The sequence below is a fragment of the Drosophila novamexicana genome, unplaced genomic scaffold (genome assembly GCF_003285875.2).
Source record: "Drosophila novamexicana strain 15010-1031.04,08,12 unplaced genomic scaffold, DnovRS2.1 tig00000434-arrow-pilon, whole genome shotgun sequence".
NCBI classification, from domain to species: domain Eukaryota; kingdom Metazoa; phylum Arthropoda; class Insecta; order Diptera; family Drosophilidae; genus Drosophila; species Drosophila novamexicana.
In genome coordinates, this window is record NW_020824802.1 from 3,895,066 (window position 1) to 3,919,036 (window position 23,971).

The window sequence follows — 23,971 nt, forward strand, 5'->3', positions numbered from 1 at the left end:
AATTAAAGGAACCAAAATGTTAACAAATATTATCTGATTTTTTGTGCAGAGTTGCAAGATTAAGACATGTTCACTTTGATGAGTTTGCCAACTTGGAAAATTGCAAATAAACACTTCAAATAGGAGCTTTTGAACGTTCTATAAAAAATAAATATTTTCCTAAAAAAATAAAATAAATTATTTAATGTTTATTGTATAGTACATTTATTTTATATTTGTTAATTATTTACATACGATTTGAAGTGTGCGCTAAAATAAAGGTCAATATATATATATATAATTTTAATTACTTAGTTAACGGTTTAGCCGGCTTGAGGTCTGGATGTAGTGTATATTAATAATTTAATATTCATATTCATGTATATGTTATATATATCATAGCATATCATAAATTCAAAATCCGGTATGGGTATCCTTTTAAATCTGAAAACATACTTTTTAATTACAAACTGAGAAAATATTGTATAAATAGAATAATAAATGTACATTAAAAGAAATAACATATAATCTAATTTATATATCATGACTGACTGATTGGGGATCAACGCGCAGCCCAAACCGTACGAGCTGTGAAGCTGAATTCTTGTAGTAAATTTGTGAAAATGCATTTTATGGAAAACGTTGAAAGTGGGAACAACACAAAAATTAGCGAACAAGAGGTTCTAGTCGGGAGCTCCCGATTAGGGGATACCCTGAACCCTCTTAGTTCAACACCAAATAAATTAATAAAAAAAAGTTTCCTTGGCAGGGCTCGAACTCGCAACTGACCGCATTACTTGCTGTCAACTCCACTCAACAGCCACACCAGCAAAAAAAAAAATACTTTCCCCGGTAGGGCTCGAACTCGCGACATACCGCACCACTTGCTATGCCTCTACTCAGCAGCCACACCTGTAAGTAAGTACTTATGATAAAAAAAGGAGCTAAAATAACATTACAAAAAAAAGATGCAATTACCATGCCATAGAATGCGAAGCAGACGCGCATGAATGTGTGTGTGTACAGGTATACAGAAATTCTTAAAGCTGCTGCCCCATTCAATTACGCAGTTGCATATAACTTTGGTTTTTCTTAACCGATCTTTATGAAATTTTCTACAGTATATCTTATTGTACCATAGAATATTTGTATATTCTGAAAAAGTCAACTGCATTTAAATTGTGGTTTAAATTGGTTGGCAATAAAAGTTGGGTTATTAACTTGATTTATAGCTCTGGGGTGGTAGCGGGAAGGTGGCTATAGGTATGTAATGAAAGATACTTGAAATATCTATAATTTTCTAGAAGCAACATATCATGTTTGGTGGCTCTAGCTCTTATTATTTACTCAATTTGCTAAAAAAAACAGGATGTTGATATCGATTTTTATCGATTGCTTGGAAACGGAGTAAGTTATCGATTATCGGAAACAAACTCGATCTGCGCGAGAACTAGGAGCATCTACATCTAAAATTTCTCTAGCTCTTATAGGTTCTGAGATCCTTGCGTCCATACATACGGACGGACGGACGGACAGACAGACGGACATGGCTAGATCGACTCGGCTATTGATGTTGATCAAGAATATATATGCTTTATGGGGTCGGAGATGCTTCTTTCTGCCTGTTACATACATTTGTATTTTGCACAAATACAATATACCCTTATACCCATTTGTAATGGGTTCAGGGTATAAAAAAAAAAACAAAAATTAACGTTCTTGCTCTTTGAGAGCGAGACAGTGTATTTTATGATTTCGGATTTGGATTGTTTGCAAATCACAAAATTCCAATATATGTTTTATAAAAAAGTTCTCATTTGATCGTTTCTATGGCAGCTATATGATAAAGTAGTCTGATGTTAATATGATTTTGAATACAGGAAAATTATAAATGTCGAGTCTGATCAAGATATCATGAAAAACACAAAAGTTTTCCGTACAGTAACCTTATTTTCAACCGATCGTTCTTAGGACAGCAATATGATTAGTGGTCCGATGTTAAGATTTTGCACATTTATTAAAAGTGTCTGGCTTCGCAGTCACAAGAGCTTGAACGACCTCGCGACAGATAACGTTGATCTGCGAAGCAACTGCTATGCTCACATATCTCTTATAATGATTAGATTGATCTTCCACTTGCATTGCACTTGCATTGTTCTGACATCAAAACAAATAACTTTAACACTTTACTGCAACTGTTCAGGTTCGCTTGCCTAGTATGACTGTTATAAATTTATAAAATATCATAGACTAAATCAAGTCTGCCTGCTTCCCGTTAAGATATATTGATAAACAAAATGTTTTTCATACAAGAGCCTAACTTTCGACAGATCGTTCGTTCCTATGGCAGCTATATGATATAGTCGTCCGATCCTATCGATTCCGACAAATGTACTGCCTGCAACAGAAAGACGAACCTTTGGAAAGTTTTTAAGACAATAGCAATAGCTTCAGAACAGACAGACTAACTCGGTGATGCTGATTCTGAATATACATTATGGGCTCGGAGATATTCCCTCTATACGTAACATCTTTCATGAAAAAAATATAATACGCTCTACAGGCTTATAAAAAGTGAATATTTCATAAATAAATTTGTGTATACTATATGAGGACCTACATACAAAATATGAGTATCTAGCTCTTAAGTTTTTTTGGAATTATGCTACTACGCATACAATAAATAGAGTCGCCATTTTGACAAATAAATGGTTGTCAGTTGTTCTGTCCATTTTGTTATTCCTGGCGATACTCAGGCTCGATAACCGAAGGATCAGGAACAATCCGTATCGCGTCTCGTGCATAACGCCGTTGCGGTACTGTTATTACGTATGTTAGTTTTTTTTTAATTTCTCGCAGCCCAAAGACATATGTGAATGCATGTGCTGCGAGTGCCTCGCTCATTCTAGTTCCGAATTTTCATTCTACGCCCAGGCAGGCTCCGTGGGAAGAATCTGATTTTTTCACTAAATAAAAACTTTAAAAACATGGAAAAATGTATATTTTTTTTTTATATTTTTGTTGTCTACGGTGGACCTACTTTGCTTAGTTAAAACAAATAAGGAGTTCTAGTCGGGAGCTCCCGACTAGGGATACCCTGTATCCTGTTATTCCAACACTAAATGAAGTTCGCGCAATGCGTTCGTTTGAAGTAATAAAGTTATATTAAAAAAAAGTTCTTTGGCAGGGTTCAACCTCGCAACTGACCGCATTACTTGCTGACGACAACAACAGCCACATCAGCCATAAAAAAAAAAACAGTTTCCCGCGTAGGGCTCGAACTCGCGTCCGCACCACTTGCTATGCGTCGACTTGCAATAATTGTGAATTATTGAGAAGAAAAATAAACGAAATAAAATAGCAGCACAGAAAACAATTGTTATTGCAATGCTGAATGCATGAATGTGTCTTTGTACATGTATATAGAAATTCTTGAGGTATTCGCTAGCTGTCCCATCCAATTGCGCAGTTACATATAACTTTGTTTTTTTCTTAACTGATCTTAATTAAATTTTCTACAGTATATCTTATTGTACCATAGAATATTTGTGTATTCTCAAAAAATCAATTGCATTAAAATTGTGTCTTATATTGGTGGGCAGCATAAACTGGTTTATTAACTTGATTTATAGTTATGAGGTAATAGCGGAAAGGTAGAGATAGCTATAAAATGAAATATACTCGATATACATAGATACTCGTCTAGAAGCAACATATCACATTGGTGACTCTAGCTCTTATTATTTACCAACTTTGCTCAAAAAACAGGATTTTGTTATCTATTTTTATCGATTACTTGGAAATAGGACAAGTTATCGAATATCGGGAACAAACTCGATCTTCGCAGGCACTAGGAGGACATGCAGCTAAAATTTCAGTCTCTAGCTCTTATAGGTTCTGATATCATTGCGTTCATACATACGGTTGGACGGATGGACGAACGGTCGGACGGACGGTCGGACGGACGGGCGGATGGACGGACGCATGAACGGACAGACGGACGGACGCATGAACGGACAGACGGACAGACAGACGGACGGCCGGATGGACGGCCGGACGGATGGACAGACGGACGGACGGCCGAACGGCCGGACGGATGGACAGACGGACGGACGGCCGAACGGCCGGACAGACGGCGGAACGGCCGGACATGGCTAGATCGACTCAGCTATTGATGATGATCAAGAATATATATATACTTTATGGGGTCGGAGATGCTTCCTCCTGTTACATACATTTGCACAAATATATAATACCCTTTTTACCCATTTTCAACGGGTTCAAGGTATAAAATAAACGTAAAATTTTTTCTATAGCAAGAGTAATTAAATTAACTATGATTGGCGGATCTTGTTGTTTAGATTTCTCTGCTTGACAATCTGCTTCATTTCCTCACGTTGCCCTTCGCCCTAACAGCAAATGTTGTAAAATGTATCGATATCGCGTTACAGCACCAGATAATTTTTCCAATGTGGCAGAACTCTTCAGAACGAGATATCAAGATTTGTATGCTGGATACAGTAACATATGACACAAAGCCTGTATAATTTCTTGCTTTCCGCGTTATGCATTAGTTTTCTATGGATGAGGTAAACGCTCTCCCAATCGGATGACACAATTCATGAGACAACGTTGGCTGAAATATTACCAATATTGTAGCGTCATGCTCCATACGTGCATACGTATGTAAGTCATTTCTCATGATTTCAGTGCCGCTATGTGTAGCATCGGTACGAAAAAAGCCGACCGAGCGACAGCAACTATTAACCTTACGGCGGCCGCTAGAAGGCTCGTCCTCCGGACTACCGGCTGTTTTAGGTACCACAGCTAATATTGTTCCTACTGCCCCACCTGTGGTGCCTAAGCCTTTAGTGGTTGTTCCACCGAATTGACATAATTTTGTTTCTAAAAGTTAAAGAATACAAAGCCAAAATTCCAAATCGGACTCCGATTTTATTACCACCTCTACTAGTGGCGCCTAAACGTTACTTGTTGCGTCTAAATTTAAATTCATCCCTCGAGTTGCTGTTGTAAGGTTGATTTTCAATAGCTAATTGATCTTATTCTGCAATTCGATTGCTCTCAATTGTACAGCCTTTGATGTTGCCATACACAGCATTTTTAGAATTAGAATCCACAATTTTAAGAAATCGGGAAATCACTCTGATTTTCCCTCTACGCAGTTCCCAGTCTCTCTATAAGACGGGGAGTAAATCTGATGTCGAAAACGATAGAGGTATTTCCAAATTATTCGCTATCACTAAAGAGAATCGTAACATCTCAACTGCAATATTTATGTAGCTATATTATTTCACCATCCCAGCATAGATTCGTGAAGCGTAGATCTCCAACCACTAACATTCTTCGATTAACTTCCCTAATAATTGACGGTTTTAAAAAAAGAATACAGACAGAAATTATGCCTTGTCGGCTTCCCAGTCAATCATCTGAACTTTCCAGAAAATTCGCGTAACAGAACGCAAAAGGTTTTTTCTGATATTCGTTTTCTTAATGTATTTAGATGACCTCTGATGTCCTCTAAGGTAGTCACCTGGTCTAATCCCTGCATCAATAACCTTCCCTCGATTATGTCTCACCCTAAAGAACTATTGTATGCTGATAGAGTTATGCCCTGCATATAAAGTTGAGCCCTGCATATAAATTAATGGTCTCATGTTATCTTTTACAAGCCGATATTGATGTTTTTCAGTGTTGTTAACTTGTTTAATTGAAACTGTTCCAAATGCAAGGTAATGTCCTCCGATAGATGCCCTCTCGAAAAGGTTTCTTACACCCTCGATAGCATACAGCTCGAACTTGTCAACAGTAACAGTAATGAAGTCAATGATAATTGTCATTCTTGAACATAAACTTAAGTTCGACTCTCATGTTACGACCATGGTCAATAATGCCATTGTTTGACGAATTTGACAATCCGTACACAACCAAGACCTTTTTAATATCGTTCTAGAGTATGCCTCATATGTCTTCTCGCCACAATATTCACCTGGACAGAATTGAATCTATACAGAAACAATTCTTGCTGTTTGTCCTTCGTGGATTTAAGTGGGATCCTCGTGTGCGGTTACCGTCATACTCCAGTAGATTTCTGATGATAAATCTTTCTTTTTTAATTTATCGTAGAGCTTGCTTGGTATACTTATTCCTATGTTAATTACGGGCGAAGTTGCCTCACCTGGGCTAACTAAATTCAATTTCGTTAAACTAATTATGCCTTGCATGAACCGTTCCGGGTCCTCTGTAATGATTATAACAAGCAAGATAGAGTATTCTGCTCGGAGTCTTCTATTCTTCGTGTAAAGTCATTTAAATAAATAAATCATCTAATAATATAAAGCTAAATAAACCCCAGAAGCAACATATCATGTTTGGTGACTCTAGCTCTTAATATTTACCCAATTTGCTCAACAAACAGGATGTCGATATCGATTCTTATCGATTGCTTGGAAACGGAGTAGGTTATCGATTATCGGAAATAAACTCGATCTGTGCAGGCACTAGGAGCACCTACATCTAAAATTTCAAGTCTGTAGCTCTTATAGGTTCTGAAATCCTTGCGTTCATACATACGGACGGACGGACAGACAGACGGACGGACGGACAGACGGACGGACAGATAGACGGACATGGCTAGATCGACTCGGCTATTGATGCTGATCAAGAATATATATACTTTATGGGGTCGGAGATGCTTCCTTCTGCCTGTTACATACATTTGGATTTTGCACAAATACAATATACCCTTATACCCATTTGTAATGGGTTCAGGGTATAAAAAAAAAAAACAGAAATTAACGTTCTTGCTCTTTGAGAGCGAGGCAGTGTATTTTATGATTTCGGATTGGGATTGTTTGCAAATCACAAAATTCCAATATATATTTTATAAAAAAGTTCTCAACTGATCGTTTCTATGGCAGCTATATAATAAAGTAGTCTGATGTTAATATGATTTTGAATATAGGAAAATTATAAATGCCGAGTCTGATCAAGATATCTTGAAAAACACAAAAGTTTTTCGTACAGTAACCTTATTTTCTACCGATCGTTCTTATGACAGCAATATAATTAGTGGTCCGATGTTGATAAGATTTTGCACATTTATTAAAAGTGTCTGGCTTCGCAGTCACAACAGCTTGAACGACCTCGCGACAGATAACGTTGATCTGCGAAGCAACTGCTATGCTCACATATCTCTTATAATGATTAGATTGCTCTTCCACTTGAATTGTTCTGACATCAAAACAAATAACTTTAACACTTTACTGCAACTGTTCAGGTTCGCTTGCCTAGTATGACTGTTATAAATTTATAAAATATCATAGACTAAATCGAGTCTGCCTGCTTCCCGTTAAGATATCTTGATAAACAAAATGTTTTTCATACAAGAGCCTAACTTTCGACAGATCGTTCGTTCCTATGGCACCTATATGATATAGTCGTCTGATCCTATTGATTCCGACAAATGTACTGCCTGCAACAGATAGACGAACCTTTGGAAAGTTTTTAAGACAATAGCAATAGCTTAAGAACAGACAGACTAACTCGGTGATGCTGATTCTGAATATATATACTTTATGGGCTCGGAGATATTCCCTCTATACGTAACATCTTTCATGAAAAAATTATAATACGCTCTACAGGCTTATAAAAAGTGAATATTTCATAAATAAATTTGTGTATACTACATGAGGACCTACATACAAAATATGAGTATATAGCTCTTAAGTTTTTTTGGAATTATGCTACTACGCATACAATAAATAGAGTCGCCAATTCGACAAATAAATGGTTGTCAGTTGTTCTGTCCATTTTGTTATTCCTGGAGATAGCCTGAGAGCCTCGATATCCGAAGGATCAGGAACAATCCGTATCGCGTCTCGTGCATAACGCCGTTTCGGTTGCTGTTATTACGTATGTTAGTTTTTTTTTAATTTCTCGCAGCCCAAAGACATATGTGAATGCATGTGCTGCGAGTGCCTCGCTCATTCTAGTTCCGAATTTTCATTCTACGCCCAGGCAGGCCTCGTGGGAAGAATCAGATTTTTTTTACTAAATAAAAACATTAAAAACATGGAAAAATGTATATTTTTTTATTATATTTTTGTTGTCTACGGTGGACCTACTTTGCTTAGTTAAAACAAGTAAGAGGTTCTAGTCGGGAGCTCCCGACTAGGGATACCCTGTATCCTGTTATTCCAACACCAAATGAAGTTCGCGCAATGCAAGTAATAAAGTTATATTAAAAAAAAGTTCCCTTGGCAGGGTTCAACCTCGCAACTGACCGCATTACTTGCTGACGACAACAACAGCCACATCAGCCATAAAAAAAAAAACAGTTTCCCGCGTAGGGCTCGAACTCGCGTCCGCACCACTTGCTATGCGTCGACTTGCAATAATTGTGAATTATTGAGAAGAAAAATAAACGAAATAAAATAGCAGCACAGAAAACAATTGCAATTGCAATGCTGAATGCATGAATGTGTGTGTGTACATGTATATAGAAATTCTTGAGGTATTCGCTAGCTGTCCCATCCAATTGCGCAGTTACATATAACTTTGGGTTTTTCTTAACTGATCTGAATTCAATTTTCTACCGTATATCTTATTGTACCATTGAATATTTGTGTATTCTGAAAAAATCAATTGCATTTAAATTGTGGTTTAAATTGGTTGGCAATAAAAGTTGGGTTATTAACTTGATTTATAGCTCTGGGGTGGTATCGGGGAGGTGGCGATAGGTATGAAAGATACTTGAAATATCTATAATATTCTAGAAGCAACATATCATGTTTGGTGGCTCTAGCTCTTATTATTTATCCAATTTGCTAAAAAAAAAACAGGATGTCGATATCGATTTTTTTATCGATTGCTTGGAAACTGAGTAGGTTATCGATTATCGGAAATAAACTCGATCTGCGCAGGCACTAGGAGCACCTACATCTAAAATTTCAAGTCTGTAGCTCTTATAGGTTCTGAAATCCTTGCGTTCATACATACGGACGGACGGACGGACGGACAGACAGACGGACGGACGGACAGACGGACGGACAGACAGATAGACGAACATGGCTAGATCGACTCGGCTATTGATGCTGATCAAGAATATATATACTTTATGGGGTCGGAGATGCTTCCTTCTGCCTGTTACATACACTTGCATTTTGTACAAATACAATATACCCTTATACCCACTTTGAATGGGTTCAGGGTATAATAACCCAACTTATATTGCCAACCAATTTAAGCTACAATTTTAATGCAATTTACTTTTTTGAGAATACTCAAATATTCTCTGGTACAGTATATATATACTGTAGAACATTTCATGACGATCGGTAAAGAAACACGTGTTAGCGCCACCAGCGCAAATTCGAAGAATATAATGTATGCATGTACACACACACATTCATGCGCGTCTGTTTCGTATTCATCAACAGCATTATAATTGCGATTGTATTGTTTTCTGTGCTACTATTTAAATTGGTTTTTTTTCTCACGAAGACTCAATTATTGGTGTGGCTGTTGAGTAGAGGCGGTGGCAAGTGGTGTTGTCTGTCGCGAGTTCGAGACCTATCGGCGAAACTATTTATATATTTTTTTTGTGGCTGGTATGGCTGTTGAGTAGAGACGGCGGCAAGTACTGCGGTTACTTGCGAGTTCGAAGCCTGCGAAGGGAACTTTTTTTTTTTTCATTTATCTTTGTTACTACTAAAGCATAAGAGCACGTAGCGCGAGCCGAATTTGGTGTTGGAATAAGAGGGTTCACGGTATCCCCTAGTCGGGACCTCCCGATGACGGGACGCTAATCTGATGAAGCACAGTGTATCACATAAATTGACTATTTATGACTATTAAAGTTGTACAATGGAATTTATAAGGTTACATAAATAATTACGATGCATTTACAATCTTAATCAATAGCAAAAACTAAGATATTATATGTCTTCAAGATATGCATTTACCTTGCAAATCTTATTTTTGTCAATAAAACCAGCCGCACTCCTTATTATTTGGTAACTCTAAATCTTATTATTTACCAAAACTGCTCACATAGGATTTCGATATCGATTACTTGGAAACGGGGTAAGTTATAGAAAATCGGAAACAAACTCGATCTGCGCGGGCACTAAGAGGATCTACATATAAATTTTTAGGTCACATACGGACAGACGGACGGACATGGCTAGATCGACTTGGCTGTTGATGATGATGAGAAATATATATACTTTATTGGGTCGGAGATGCTTCCTTCTGCCTGTTACTTACATTTGCACACATACATTATACCCATTTTACCCATTTTCAATGGGCTCAGGGTATAAAAAAGTACGTTGACGAAATAATAATCTGGGGAATCTACAGGAAAAAAGCAGCAGCTCTAGCAAGCCTACAATATAAGCATAAAATGACCGACGCTAACCTCATTGCCTACAAAAGATTGAATGCTCTCTTCAAGCGTGCAGTAAAAGAAGCTAAGAGGGAGTGCCTTGGTACTTTCACATCAAACATAACGCCTCAGTTCACAGCAAAACAAATTCGGTTTGATATAAAATCACTTGTGGGAATCCCAGCCTACGCTTTGGATAGGAACAGCGAATTTACCATAAACTAGACAGAGTAGTCCAGGAACAGTAACTTTTATATATACTCGACAAATGAAATTATCCCTTGAATATATACACTCTTCCAGTATCCTTAGCTTGTCAGCTAGGGAACTGGAATACGACTTTACAGAAGTAGAACTCGTAACTGCGCTATAAAAGGACAAGGGTAAAACACCCGGTCATGATCGCATTTCATATCTTATGCTAAAGCATCTACCAGCTTCAGGCAAGGCAGAGCTTTTAGGGATATACAATTGTATGTTTAGGGTAGGTCGATATCCTCATTCATGTTAATCAGCCATTGTAGTGCCTATTCCAAAGACTAACACGCCGACTTAGGAAATTTCCAGTTACCGACCTATTTCCTTACTCTCATGCATTTATTGGCGACAGATTTTCAAAAAGCATTTTACTTCGTGAAGTCCATTTAGTTCCTCAACAGCTCGCTAAATGGGGGTTGGGTGTGAAATATAATGAAGGCTTTTCTGACCAAGCACTCATTTCGGGTTAGGATTAACAACGTGCTATCCAACATCCATAATTTACACAACGGCATTCCTCAAGGATCGACGCTGACCGTAATTTTATTCATTATCGCATTTGAAGAAATAAACAAAATTGCTTTGAAATATAAAAAAATAAAGATTATAATGTACGTAGATAATGCCACAATCTTCAGAAAAAAATTAAAGATTTTGTTAAGCTTAATATAATTCTTAATAATATACTTAATGAAATGTATAATTGGGGCCTACGCTCTGGTGCAACATTTTTACCTTATCAATGTAAAATCCTGCATATCTGCCAAAAATAAGCCGATGTGTACATACACTAGTTTAAGCGTTTATAAATTTGTCATAGAATGCGTCCTGGCTTCTAAGATATTTGGAGTATATTTCGATAAGAGAATGACTTGAAAGAACCATTGTTTATATTAAAGAGAGCCTCGAAAAAAACTGAATATAATTAAATACCTTACTGCCAAACACTCACTAATTAACATTTATATTTTAATGAATATGCATTGCCAATATTTGGTTGTTGTGCTAAGTCACACATTTGGATGCCGAAGTATTAATGCCTTCCCAACATCCGTAATAAGGTGCATTCTAGCGGAAGCTGATCTTCCGTTTATCGATGACAAGAACGAAAAAAAATCGTATACCAAAGCTTTTCTGCTCTCCAAACCAACTACTTCAAACCGCCAGGCCGTCAATAAAAGAAAGTAATTCAAGTACCACTCCACACTACAATGATCATCGCCCTCTACAGACAACTCAACATTATACCACCTCCGGTTAGATAGCCCAAGATAGCACCACTGTGGCTTCTGCGCACATCTTCCATAAACAGCGCGCTACGCCAATTTCCAAAAAAAAAAAAACACCACCAATTGCGAATCTTTCCGCAAGCTATTTTCCGAATAGTCAGCCAAACGAATTTCTAAAAACCGAACTTGGTTATTCACTGACGCTACAAAAACAGACAATATTCCTGCTTTTGCGGGTGTCGATGAAAATGGCAACATTATAACAGCTGGATGCATCCCAGAGTGTTGCTCGATATTCGCGGCGGAAGCAGTAGCCATTTTGCACCGACAGTCTGTCTACTGCGATAATGCAATAAACATTATTTCTAACTCCAACCCAACAATTGACCAGATTCGAGACTCACTTATAGAAACCCCTGTAAAGCTACACATTTTTGAGTACCTAGTCACAAAGGTATTATCGGAAACGACCTACCGATACTGCAGCTACATCAATATCAAAGTATTCCAACTTCACGCTAATTCCATCCACTGAAAAGGATATGCAAAATGTTATTCAACACCATTTACGAAGTAAGATAATCGGGAGCTGTCAACTCTTCCCGATCGAAATGTTTAATCTTCGTTCGCCTCCGCATCAGACATAGCAGCGTCACCTACGCCCACCTGCTGAGCTATCGACAACCACTATCCTTACTCATTACCATCGACCTACCTATCCGTAATCCCACCCTCAAATATAGATAAGATTTATAACTTTATCAAATAATGCAACTTATCGAGTCAAATTTAAAAGTAATTATTTGAAGTAGAGCTGAAGGCCTCGACGCTAGCGCTCTTCTGTTGTAATTAACTATAGTATTATTTATAATCTTAATAATAATAAACAAAAGCGCATGTTGTTAAAATAAGGTTTAACAAGCTGATGGTGATGATGTATATTAATCGATTTCTGAAAATAAGCCGATCAGATGAAGAACAGCTTTGCCTCAAATATTTATATTTCTGCGCGTTTTTTACCAATTAGTCAGGCAACACGAATATTATGAAATATAGATATGAAAAAAAAAACAATACATACCAAATGTTTCCAAAGACAAGCGATATTAACGGGTACCGCTTTAACTTCCTCCATGAAGAACATCAAAGCAAACATTGCAAACTCTTACAGGTTTATTAATACCAAATTTAAGAATCGGTACATCATTGTTGGAGCACTTAGAACACAAAACTCGCCCACAATGTCGACTGAAGTAAAAAAAAAAATAAATAAATAAAATGTATATGTATGTATATATGTCTGCGCTACAAAATTTTAATATTTCTTTTTCACACAGTTTCCGCCTGTGAAAATTTACTTCCACCCGTACTATCCTACACTTCACTTCTTTTTGAAAACATTTTTAAAGTCCATCGAATAGAGAACCGTAAGGTGGAATCAACGGTTTCCCGTGTTAGGATTCTGGTGAGAGTCTTGAAGCCAAAAACTAACTTTTCGTTCCTTAAACATTTGAACAACACTTTCCTTAAAAGACCGGTCTTTTAAGGAAAGTGTTGTTCAAATATATACATATATATATATTCATACAACCGTTTTCCATATACATATATATAGATAGAATTTCCAAATTTGTTGCAACACGTGCCCAGTAATTTCTTTAGTAGATATTTGGAAATAGGCTTGTGGCAAATCGGACAAAACTTAAGGCCAGACTAAAAAATGTTTGACCCGCACGCCTCATATGGGGTTTCTTAAAGATATTTGCGAATGAGCTTCCAATCGAAATTTCGCCCATTCAACATTTGACCCTCGTTTATAATCCAAGTAGAGTTGTTTAGCAAAAAGTGTGTAGCACGTATAAGGTTAACTTTCACAAAGAACTTTGAAAACTTTTTTAAAACCGATCGGATGGAAATCAAAAAACTTCATACAATTCTTATCTGCCAATTTACAAACCTTAAAGGAAATAATTTCTAAAACCACTGACACACATTCGTTAACTTCTTATATCTAGATTTGAAAATAATTTTGTAGCAAATTCAAGTGGAGTGGTTTTGGGAGAAGTGTGAAACACGCATCATGCATCATTTATATATAGAGAAAACACTTATTCAGACCGGTAAGACATTATATTTAAATACTTGTTTTTCATTTCGTTAATAACTCTTTATAAAAGATATCTGATAACACATTTCGATGGGAGATGATTTTGTTTATATGTCAGGAGCATAGTGACGCTGCTGAGTAAAGATGTAAAATTACATCCGAAACGGTCGATTCCTATTATGTAGTGCCACGGCTGATAAACTGTAGATCTAATTTACTTTGAAAGAGGCACACAGACGGACAAGGCTATATTGACTTCTTATGTGGTCGACGACATCTCCTTCAATACATTGCAAATTCCAGAAAAATTTCAAATACCCTCTGGAGCTGAAAATACTCTTTTTACCCATTAAAAAGGCAAGTGCAAGTGTGTGTAACAGGCAGATGGAGGCATCCGACCACACAAAATATATTTATTTTAGATTAGGACGACGAGCTGGGTCGATTAAGATATTTCACATCGATCTCCAAGTGCCCGCGCAGTTCAAGTTTGTTTCCGATCATCCATAACTTGCCCGTTTCCAAGCAATCGAAAAACGAAACTATCGGAATTCTGGCTTTTGAAGCACATTTTATAGGTTTTGAAAGTCGCCTAGTTATCAAATTTGGATTGTAGCTTCTATAGTCTATACAGATCATGTATATATCTTTTTTTTTTAGTACCGCCGTGTATATATATATCTACTATATATCATTTTGGAATTCCTATTGGCGTGCATACAAAATTATTAATTCTTTAGCTCTTAGAGACTCGTTGTCGACACGTTTTCAAACAGACCGACGAACACGACTAGATAAATATGAGTCCTGCCCGTTACATACCTCTGCAGTTTATAAATTTTACAGGCTTTTTGTTAGACGTATACTATCAAAATGTTGGGATTTGGTTTAAATCAATTTAATGCAGTAGTTTTATACTACTTACCAGTGATGCCTTCTTATAGTAAGTGAAAACTTTGAGTTACACTCTTGACACAACTCTGATTCCGCCCACGGCGACTCCTGTGGCAATTGGTCCAACAATTTGTTAAGCAATTGATCTGTAGCTAATTTGTAATTGAAAATACTAATCCCTTCTCGGTTTTGAGCGCCAAGACAAGCACCTGCTTTTACAAGAACTTTGCAAAGTGGTGCCTGTCCTCGCATGTATGAGAGAAGTAGTGGTGTGTTGCCGTCCATGTCTGGAATATTAATTGGATACTTTGGCATACATTCAAGAAACAGTTCACAAATAGCTGCACCAGAATTATCTTCTCCAACTCTACATAATTCGTGCAGGGGATTCCGGCCCTTCGCATTGTATGCCTCAGCGTTTACCCGTGATTCTGTGAGCAACTCTCTAACTATCGATAGCTGACCCCCGTGCACCCCAAGGTGTAACGCGTTGTTTCCTTCGGCATCCTTTGCATCAAAATCGGCATTGTTTTGAATCATCGCTGAAACTGCAGGGAGGTTTCCACGTTCAATTGCTACATGAAGTGGCATTTTTTGGATAGCATCTCGTTCGTTTATTCGAGCGCCTGCTAATATTAAGTTTCGTATAATCATTTCATTTTTCGATGCAGCGGCTAGATGAAGTGGAGTTGATTGATAGGCGTCATGTACACGCGAATTGACATCTACTTGTATAGCCAATAAGAAAAGTACACTTTCTAGGTCATCTTTTAATATAGCAACATGGAGAAAATTACGCCCACGCTGATCCATTATTTCCGCTGCATTTGGAAGTCTTTCAAGTATGCGCTGTGCTGCTTTGTGATTACGGCTGGCCAGAGCAGTAGCAAAGGGTGTGAGTCCAGATTTATCCTGCAATTTCAAGTCAATGCCAGGGTGGCAGAGAAGAATATTTATAATTTCTTCATGTTGGTTTTCAATAGCTATGTGTGCTGGCGTTTTGTTTTCAACATCTAAAGCGTTCACATTGGCACCGTGATCAATCAGCGCTTGGACAACCTTTGTTAGACCCCATTGGCAACAGAGATGTAAAGGAGAAGCTTTGTCTCGTGCTTCATCACCGCTTTCACGATTCGGACAAAGTTGACGCGGCGAGTCCAAATCGCACTGGTTACGAACGAGAAAAATTGCAGTGGATTCTTTGTTTTCATCAATTGCTCGGTGCAACAGCGTCTGCTTGCAGCCCTCAGGACCTTCGCTCCAACAATCAGTGTCAACGCCATGACGTACAAGAATTTGAGCTATATCCTCATATCCTAATTCCAAAGCTGTCCATAATGGCGAATCTCTTCTACTATCTAAATTACTAAGATCCACTCCTTTTATGCATAACGCGTCTACAACGTTGGGTAAATGAGAGTCTATAGCCAGCTGCAAGACAGACTTTTGTTCACCTACAAATTAAATAAAAAAATATATATTTATATACATACATGTATAACTTAGCTCATAAGCACAAGTATAAACATTTCCAATTCTTGTAAACAAAGAGCCTGGTGATAGCATTGACATTGGACAAGATCAAGCTGTCCCCCTTTGGTAGACATAAACAATTCTCCCTAAAAATCACGCCACTGTCAATGTTCTCACCATAGCATTATCCCACGCATAATTGCTGACGCAGCTCAAACTTCACTCAATTATGAGTCGAGCGAAGTTTGCTTAGCGACGGCAATAGTTAGCTAAATTAATTCAGATTCGGTAACCAAAGCGGATTGTAGTCAACATAAGTAACCTTCAGCGAAAATAATAAATTGAAATATATTTTTTTACATTAACTGAACGCGTAAAACTTAATTAGCGCAGCTGGTAGGATACGTCGGGAAAAAGGGAAGATCGCTAAAGGATAATTAATTCCCAGATGTAACGCACAATCGCGACCGAAATTGTTGTCAGTGTGTAATAAACGATTTCTCGAATACGTATCCGCACAAGAACCTTCGGGTCACTAGTAGTCTAATAACATTGACCCTTTGGGCAATAAAGCTACTACAGTTAATAACAACTGGCTTTGCATATCTTTTGATCCTTGCAATATGTTATTACTTACACACAAAAAAAAAAAACATTAAAACAAATAACCAATCACAAACAATAAGCTAAATTAAATGTACAAAGTACAAAAACAAAGTGCAAAGAAATAAAAGTGCAAAATCAAAGAACTAAAAAGTTCGAAACTACAAACTCAAAACTATTTAAAATCATCCAACACATAAAAACAAAAAAAAGTGTATTACACTAAGATGACCATGGAATTATCAGAACAACACCTCAACCAGGCCCTCTCAAAACTGAGACAGGTGCCAAGTTTTGACGGATCAACGGAAAATCTCAACGCTTTCATTAAGAGGATCGATTACATCCTACACCTTTATCCAACACGAGATGTTAGACAACACAGCATCTAATACGGAGCCATCGAATTGCAAGTCACTGGAGACGCCCAGAGAATTTCACAGAGGACAGCAGACACTTGGCAGAAGCTGATTGATTGAAGAGTATAAAGTGCAAACACCATTTGAAGAACTCCTTCGACGCTTATACAACGCAAATTACCAGGGAAACGTCCGTAAGTTCATCGAGGACTCGAAAATAAATCTTTTGTTATATTAAATAAGTTAGCATTAGAAAATATACCTAGCAATACGACACTTTACACAAATGCGATGAATAACACAATCAAAGATGTAATTACAAAAAAATTACCAGATAGGCTTTTCATGATGTTAGCCAGATAAAACATTACGTCGACACAAAAATTAAAGCAAGTAACTCAAAGAGAGGGATTATATGAAAACAGTGTAACTGATAAACCTAAAGCTGATAATGTTCAGGGAAATCAAAATAACAATCGTAGGAACATGGGAAAATATCAGCAAAATGCTAACCCAACCACCACTTCAAGTGGTTATTCCAACACGAATCAGAGTTACCACGTACATAATAAACAGAATAATAATTCCGAAGACAATCAGAAAGCTCAACACGAGTTCCAACAGAAATTAAATCAAGGTAGATCCCAAAATCCCTTAAATTATAAAAATTAGTCCCATTCACTCTTGAATGCGCCAAACCCTCTGACTACACGTCAAAGAGATAGTAACAGTGGGCAGATGAAAATGGATACATCCGAAAATTTTCATCAGCAAGCCTCGGAACAAACAGAAGAAATCCATTCATAAAATTGATTCTGAATGACGAAGTTTTAAAATGTGTCATTGACACAGGTTCAACAATAAATCTAATGAAAACAAACCGTTTAAATTTTCCTATTTACAAGAATACATTAAAGGTTCATACCATAAATGGTGTTATTGAATTAAAACAAAGCATACGATTAGGAGCAAGCAAAATTTGTCCGAGTGAACAAAAATTTTATATTCACGACTTCTCAGAGCATTATGATGTTCTATTTGGGAGAGAATGCCTTGAAGCGTGTCAAGCAAAAATAGACTATGCACAAGGATTCGTAACCTAAGGGGAATTTAACTTTTGTTTTAGATATAATGACGAAGCGGTCGAAGAGGACATGACCGCACAAGAGTGCCTTGATCCACCCTCAACAGAGGACAGACCATTTAACTTCGCTATTAATAACGAATTAATAGAAAACAATGAGTTTAGGCTAGAGCACCTAAACTCAGAAAAAAAAGAAAAAATTAAAAAAATTGTACATGAATTTCGTGGTATCCAGTACCATGAAGGTGACAATTTGACTTTCACTAGTACAATTAAACACAAAATTCTAACAAAACATGAGGACCCAATTTACAAGCGTCCATACAAATATCCTCAAATATAGGATGAGGAAGTTAGTAAACAAATAAGCGATATGATAAAACAAAATATCATACGTAAATCCAAATCCCCTTACTGCTCACCAGTAATAATCGTTGCAAAGAAAAACGATGCATCTGGAAAACAAAAATTCCGGTTAGTCATAGATTACTGCAATCTCAATGAACTAACTATTAATGATAAATACCCTATCTCGATCATGTATGAAATATTAGACAAACTTGGAAAATGTCAATATTTCACAACCATTGATCTAGCCAAAGGCTTCCACCAGCTCCAAATGGATCCAAATGGTTCAATACCCAAGACCGCATTTTCAATTAAACATGGCCATTGCGAGTACACTCGGATGCCATTTGGTCTTAAAAATGCACCTGCAACGTTCCAACGTTGTATGAACAATCTCTTAGAAGATTTAATTTTTAAGGATTGTCTGGTCTACTTAGACGACATTATCATTTTTTCCACTTCATTGGAGGAACACATTTTGTCGCTACAAAAAGTATTTGAGAAGCTTAGAGAAGCTAACTTAAAACTACAGTTGGATAAATGTGAGTTTATGAGAAAAGAAACTGAATTTCTCGGTCACATCATCACAACTGAGGGTATAAAACCAAATCCCAACAAAATACAAGCAATTGTCAAATTCCCAATTCTAAAAACCCCAAAAGAAATTAAATCAGTTCTATTATTTATGTGGTTTCCATAGGAAATTTATACCAAACTTCGCTAATATAGTAAATCCATTAACACTTAAATTAAAAAAGGACCAAAAATCAATATAAATGACAAAGACTATAAATTAGCGTTTGAAAAGCTAAAAGTACTCATAACATCCGACCCAATTTAAATATACCCTAATTTCGAAAAACCATTTTCATTAACTACCGACGCGAGTAATATGGCAAAGGGGCCGTCCTTTCGCAAGAGCATAAGGCTATATGCTATGCAAGTAGAACTCTCAACGAGCATGAGATAAATTATTCAACGATTGAAAAGGAATTATTAGCAATCGTTTGGGCCACTAAATACTTTAGGTCCTACCTTTTTAGTCGACAACACACAGACCACTCGTCTGGTTAAATAACATGAAAGAACCTAACATGAAATTACAACGATGGAAAATCAAGCTAAATGAGTTTGATTTCCAAATTAAATACGTCCCAGGAAAAGAAAATTATGTGGCAGATATTCTGTCCAGAATTCAATTAAACGAAAAGTTCTTAGGCGAAGATACCATTAGCACAAGAGCAACCATACATAGTGCTCAAGAACACAACAGTAACCATTTACAAATCACAGAAAGACCCCTTAATTACTATAATCGACAAATAGAATTTGAAAAAGGAACCGAGATCGAAACAAAAGTTATGAATTACTTTCATAAAACCAACATACAAATTACATACAAAGACATGACTAACACGCATGCCAAAGAATTAATAAAAGAATACTTATGCACAAAGAAAAGTGTGCTATACTTCCACAACGAAGCAGATTTTTCAATTTTTCAAGAAGCCTACTTAGAAATAATAAGTCCGAATAAATCAACAAAGGCAATGAAAACTAGTAAAAAATTAATAGATCTTCAAACATTCGCAGAATTCAAAGAACTAATATTAAAAAAACACAAAGAATTATTACATCCAGGAATTGAAAAAACTATCAATTGGTTCAAAGAAACCCACTCTTTCACAGATTATCAAAACATAATTCAAAATCTAATAAACGAATGTGAGATTTGCAACATCGCAAAAACAGAACACAGGGATACAAAATTAACTTTCGAAATAACTCCGGAAATCGCTAATATCCGAGTAGGAGATAAACAATTTTTATCTTGAATTGATATCTATTCAAAATTTGCATCATTAATAGAAATAACAAGAGGTTCTAGTCGGGAGCTCCCGACTAGGGGATACCCTGAACCCTCTTATTCCAACACCAAATAAATTAATAAAAAAAAGTTCCCTTGGCAGGGCTCGAATTTGCAACTGACTGCATTACTTACTGTCGACTCTACTCAACAGCCACACCAGCAAAAAAAAATAATAATAATACTTTCCCCGGTAGGTCTTGAACTTGCGACAGACCGCACCATTATGATAAAAAAAGGAACTAAAATAACATTACAAAAAAAGATGCAATTACCATGCTATTAGAATGCGAAGCAGACGCGCATGAATGTGTAAGTGTACATGTATACAGAAATTCTGAAAGCTGCTGCCCCATTCAATTGCGCAGTTGCATAAAGCTTTGGTTTTTCTTAACCGATCTTTATGAAATTTTCTACAGTATATCTTATTGTACCATAGAATATTTGTGTATTTCGAAAAAATCAATTGCATTTAAATTGTGGTTTAAATTGGTTGGCAATAAAAGTTGGGTTATTAACTTGATTTATATATAGGTGGTAGCGGGGAGGTGGCGACAGGTATGAAATGAAAGATACTTGAAATATCTATAATATTCTAGAAGCAACATATCATGTTTGGTGGCTCTAGCTCAATTATTTACCCAATTTGCTTAAAAAAACAGGATGTCGATATCGATTATTATCGATTGCTTGGAAACGGAGTAAGTTATCGATTACCGGAAACAAACCTGACCTGCGCGGGAACTAGGAGCATCTACATCTAAAATTTTAAGTCTCTAGCTCTTATAGGTTTTGAGATCCTTTGGCTCATACATATGGACGGACGGACATGGCTAGATCGACTCGGCTATTGATGCTGATCAAGAATATATATACTTTATGGGGTCGGAGATGCTTCCTTCTGCCTGTTACATACATTTGGATTTTGCACAAATACAATATACCCTTATACCCATTTTTAATGGGTTCAGGGTATAAAAAGTAGAGACTGGTTAGAAACCAAACGAGCTATAATACAAGTATTCAACCAAATGGGTAAACCCATCGAAATAAAAGCAGACAAAGACTCAGCTTTTATGTGCACAGCTTTACAATTATGGCTTAAATCAGAAGCAGTAAATATTAATATAACCACTAGTAAAAATGGCATATCCGACGTAGAACGATTTCATAAGACAGTTAACGAAAAATTAAGAATCATTAACAGCGACTCAGACGTCGAAAATAAACTTACAAAATTTGAAACTATACTCTACACGTACAATCATAAGACAAAGCACAAAACGACTAACAGAACACCAGCGGACATATTCATATACGCAGGTACACCAGAGTATGACACTCAAACTAATAAAGAAAAACTAATAAATAACCTCAACAAAAAACGAACAAATTACGAAATTGACACTAGATACAAATATTCACCATTAGTTAAATCAAAGACGACAGCCCCGTTCAAGAAAACAGGAGAACTAAGACAAATCGACGACAAAACATTTTGAGGAAACAAACAAAGGCAGGAAGATAACACATTACAAAACCAAATTTAAAAAGAAAAAGAAGACTAATCAAAGCAAATATAACAATTACAGGTCAACAACAGACAGCGATCAAGACATACAAGCACCAGCTTAAACTAATTATTATAATATTACTATCAATAACTGTAAACCACATAAATGCACAAAGCATTGAAATTAATCCTATTAAAGCCCATAACGGCTATCTCATATTTAAAACAGGAACCATAGACATTCCGACAGATTATGAATTCCACTGTTTAACGGTTAACATAACAAAAACCGAAGAAACTTTTAACAACTTAATTGAACAAAGTAAAGAATTTAATAACCTAATACAAATCGAATACCTAGTAGAAAAACTAAACAGAGAAATAAACGGCTTAAAAATAGCCAAACGCAGCAAAAGAGGTTTAGTTAACATAGTAGTAACAGTATATACATAAATACTTATTTGGAATATTAGACCAAGAAGACAAGATAGAAATTGAACAAAAAATAAGCAGCTTAGCAGAAAACAGCGTTCAGGTTAACGAATTAAATCACATAATAGAAGCTATAAACAAAGGAATAGAAATTATGAACGAACTAGATCAAGAGAAATAAAAAGGAAAGAAAGAACACATTACAGAATATATAGAAGACATTGAGATGGGTATGCAGCTCACAAGACTAGGCATTTTTAACCACAAATTACTAAAACATGACTATTTGTTGCATGTTAACTCTGAGAAATTGTTGAATACAAAAACTTCCACTTGGTTTAAATCAGATACAAACGAAATACTGATCTTATCCCATATTCCTCGAGAAATAATAAAAAGCCCGGTATTCGAAATAATTCCATACCCGGATGACAATAATAACATTTTGACAGAAATAGAATATAGCAAACCAAAAACAGAAGAAACACCTACAATAGCAGAAGATACACCAATTGTAAAAGAAGAAAATGTTGTACTATACCCAAACTTAAACACCTGAGGACAGGTTCTTTTCTAATGGTTGGGGGAGTGACATATCCATAGTCGCACCCACCCTTTAATATAACTTAGCACTTAAGCACAAGTATAAACATTTCCAATTCTTGTAAACAAAGAGTCTGGTGATAGCATTGACATTGGGCAAGATCAAACTGTTCCCTTTGGTAGACATAAACAATTCACCCTAAAATCACGCCACTATCAAAGTTCTCACCATAGCATTATCCCACGCATAATTGCTGATGCAGCTCGAACTTCACTCAATTATGAGTCGAGCGAAGTTTGCTAAGCGACGGCAATGGTTAGATAAATTAGTTCAGATTCGGTAACCAAAGCGGATTGAACTCAACATAAGTACCCTTCAGTGAAAATAATAAATTGAAATATATTTTTTTACATTAACTGAACGCGTAAAACTTAATTTTATATATATATATATATATATATAAGTATCTTAATCGATGTACTAGGGCCGCAAATACTTGTCCGAAAATCATATTGAAGGGCTCATATGATGCTTATCAGGAAATTCCTGCTTACGTTTGTAATAGAAAATGACCGACTTTTTATTTTTGGCAATGCCAAATAGCTTCAGAAGTAAAGTAAAGGAAGCTCTCCAATTTTTGCTATGCACTGCCTTATATTACTGACATGATATGCAAATATACGTTTTATTTCAATGTTTTCTCAACGATTTATATATTATTTTCTGTTATATAATAATATACATCTGTACTACAAAGCAGTCTGGATGGCTGTTATCTGTTGAAAATCAATTTTTTCAACTTATATCGTATATAGAAGCACCGATTTCTAAATTCGACATGCACATGAAGATTAAATACTAATGAAAGGTCAA

General features: G+C 36.3%; 1 protein-coding gene across 1 annotated transcript in view; it reads right to left on the minus strand.

Annotated features, from left to right (window-relative positions):
• Positions 1-216: 216 nt before the first annotated feature.
• LOC115760353 (rabankyrin-5) overlaps positions 217-23,971 on the minus strand; it is a 40,052-nt gene continuing 16,297 nt past the window's right edge. The window contains exons 6-8 of the mRNA XM_030701642.1: positions 14,907-16,329; positions 12,956-13,122; positions 217-423 (exon numbers count right to left, since the gene is read on the minus strand). Of these exons, the coding sequence (XP_030557502.1) occupies positions 12,996-13,122; positions 14,907-16,329 (1,550 nt within the window). The 3' untranslated portion in view covers positions 217-423; positions 12,956-12,995. The remainder of the gene's footprint in view (positions 424-12,955; positions 13,123-14,906; positions 16,330-23,971) is intronic.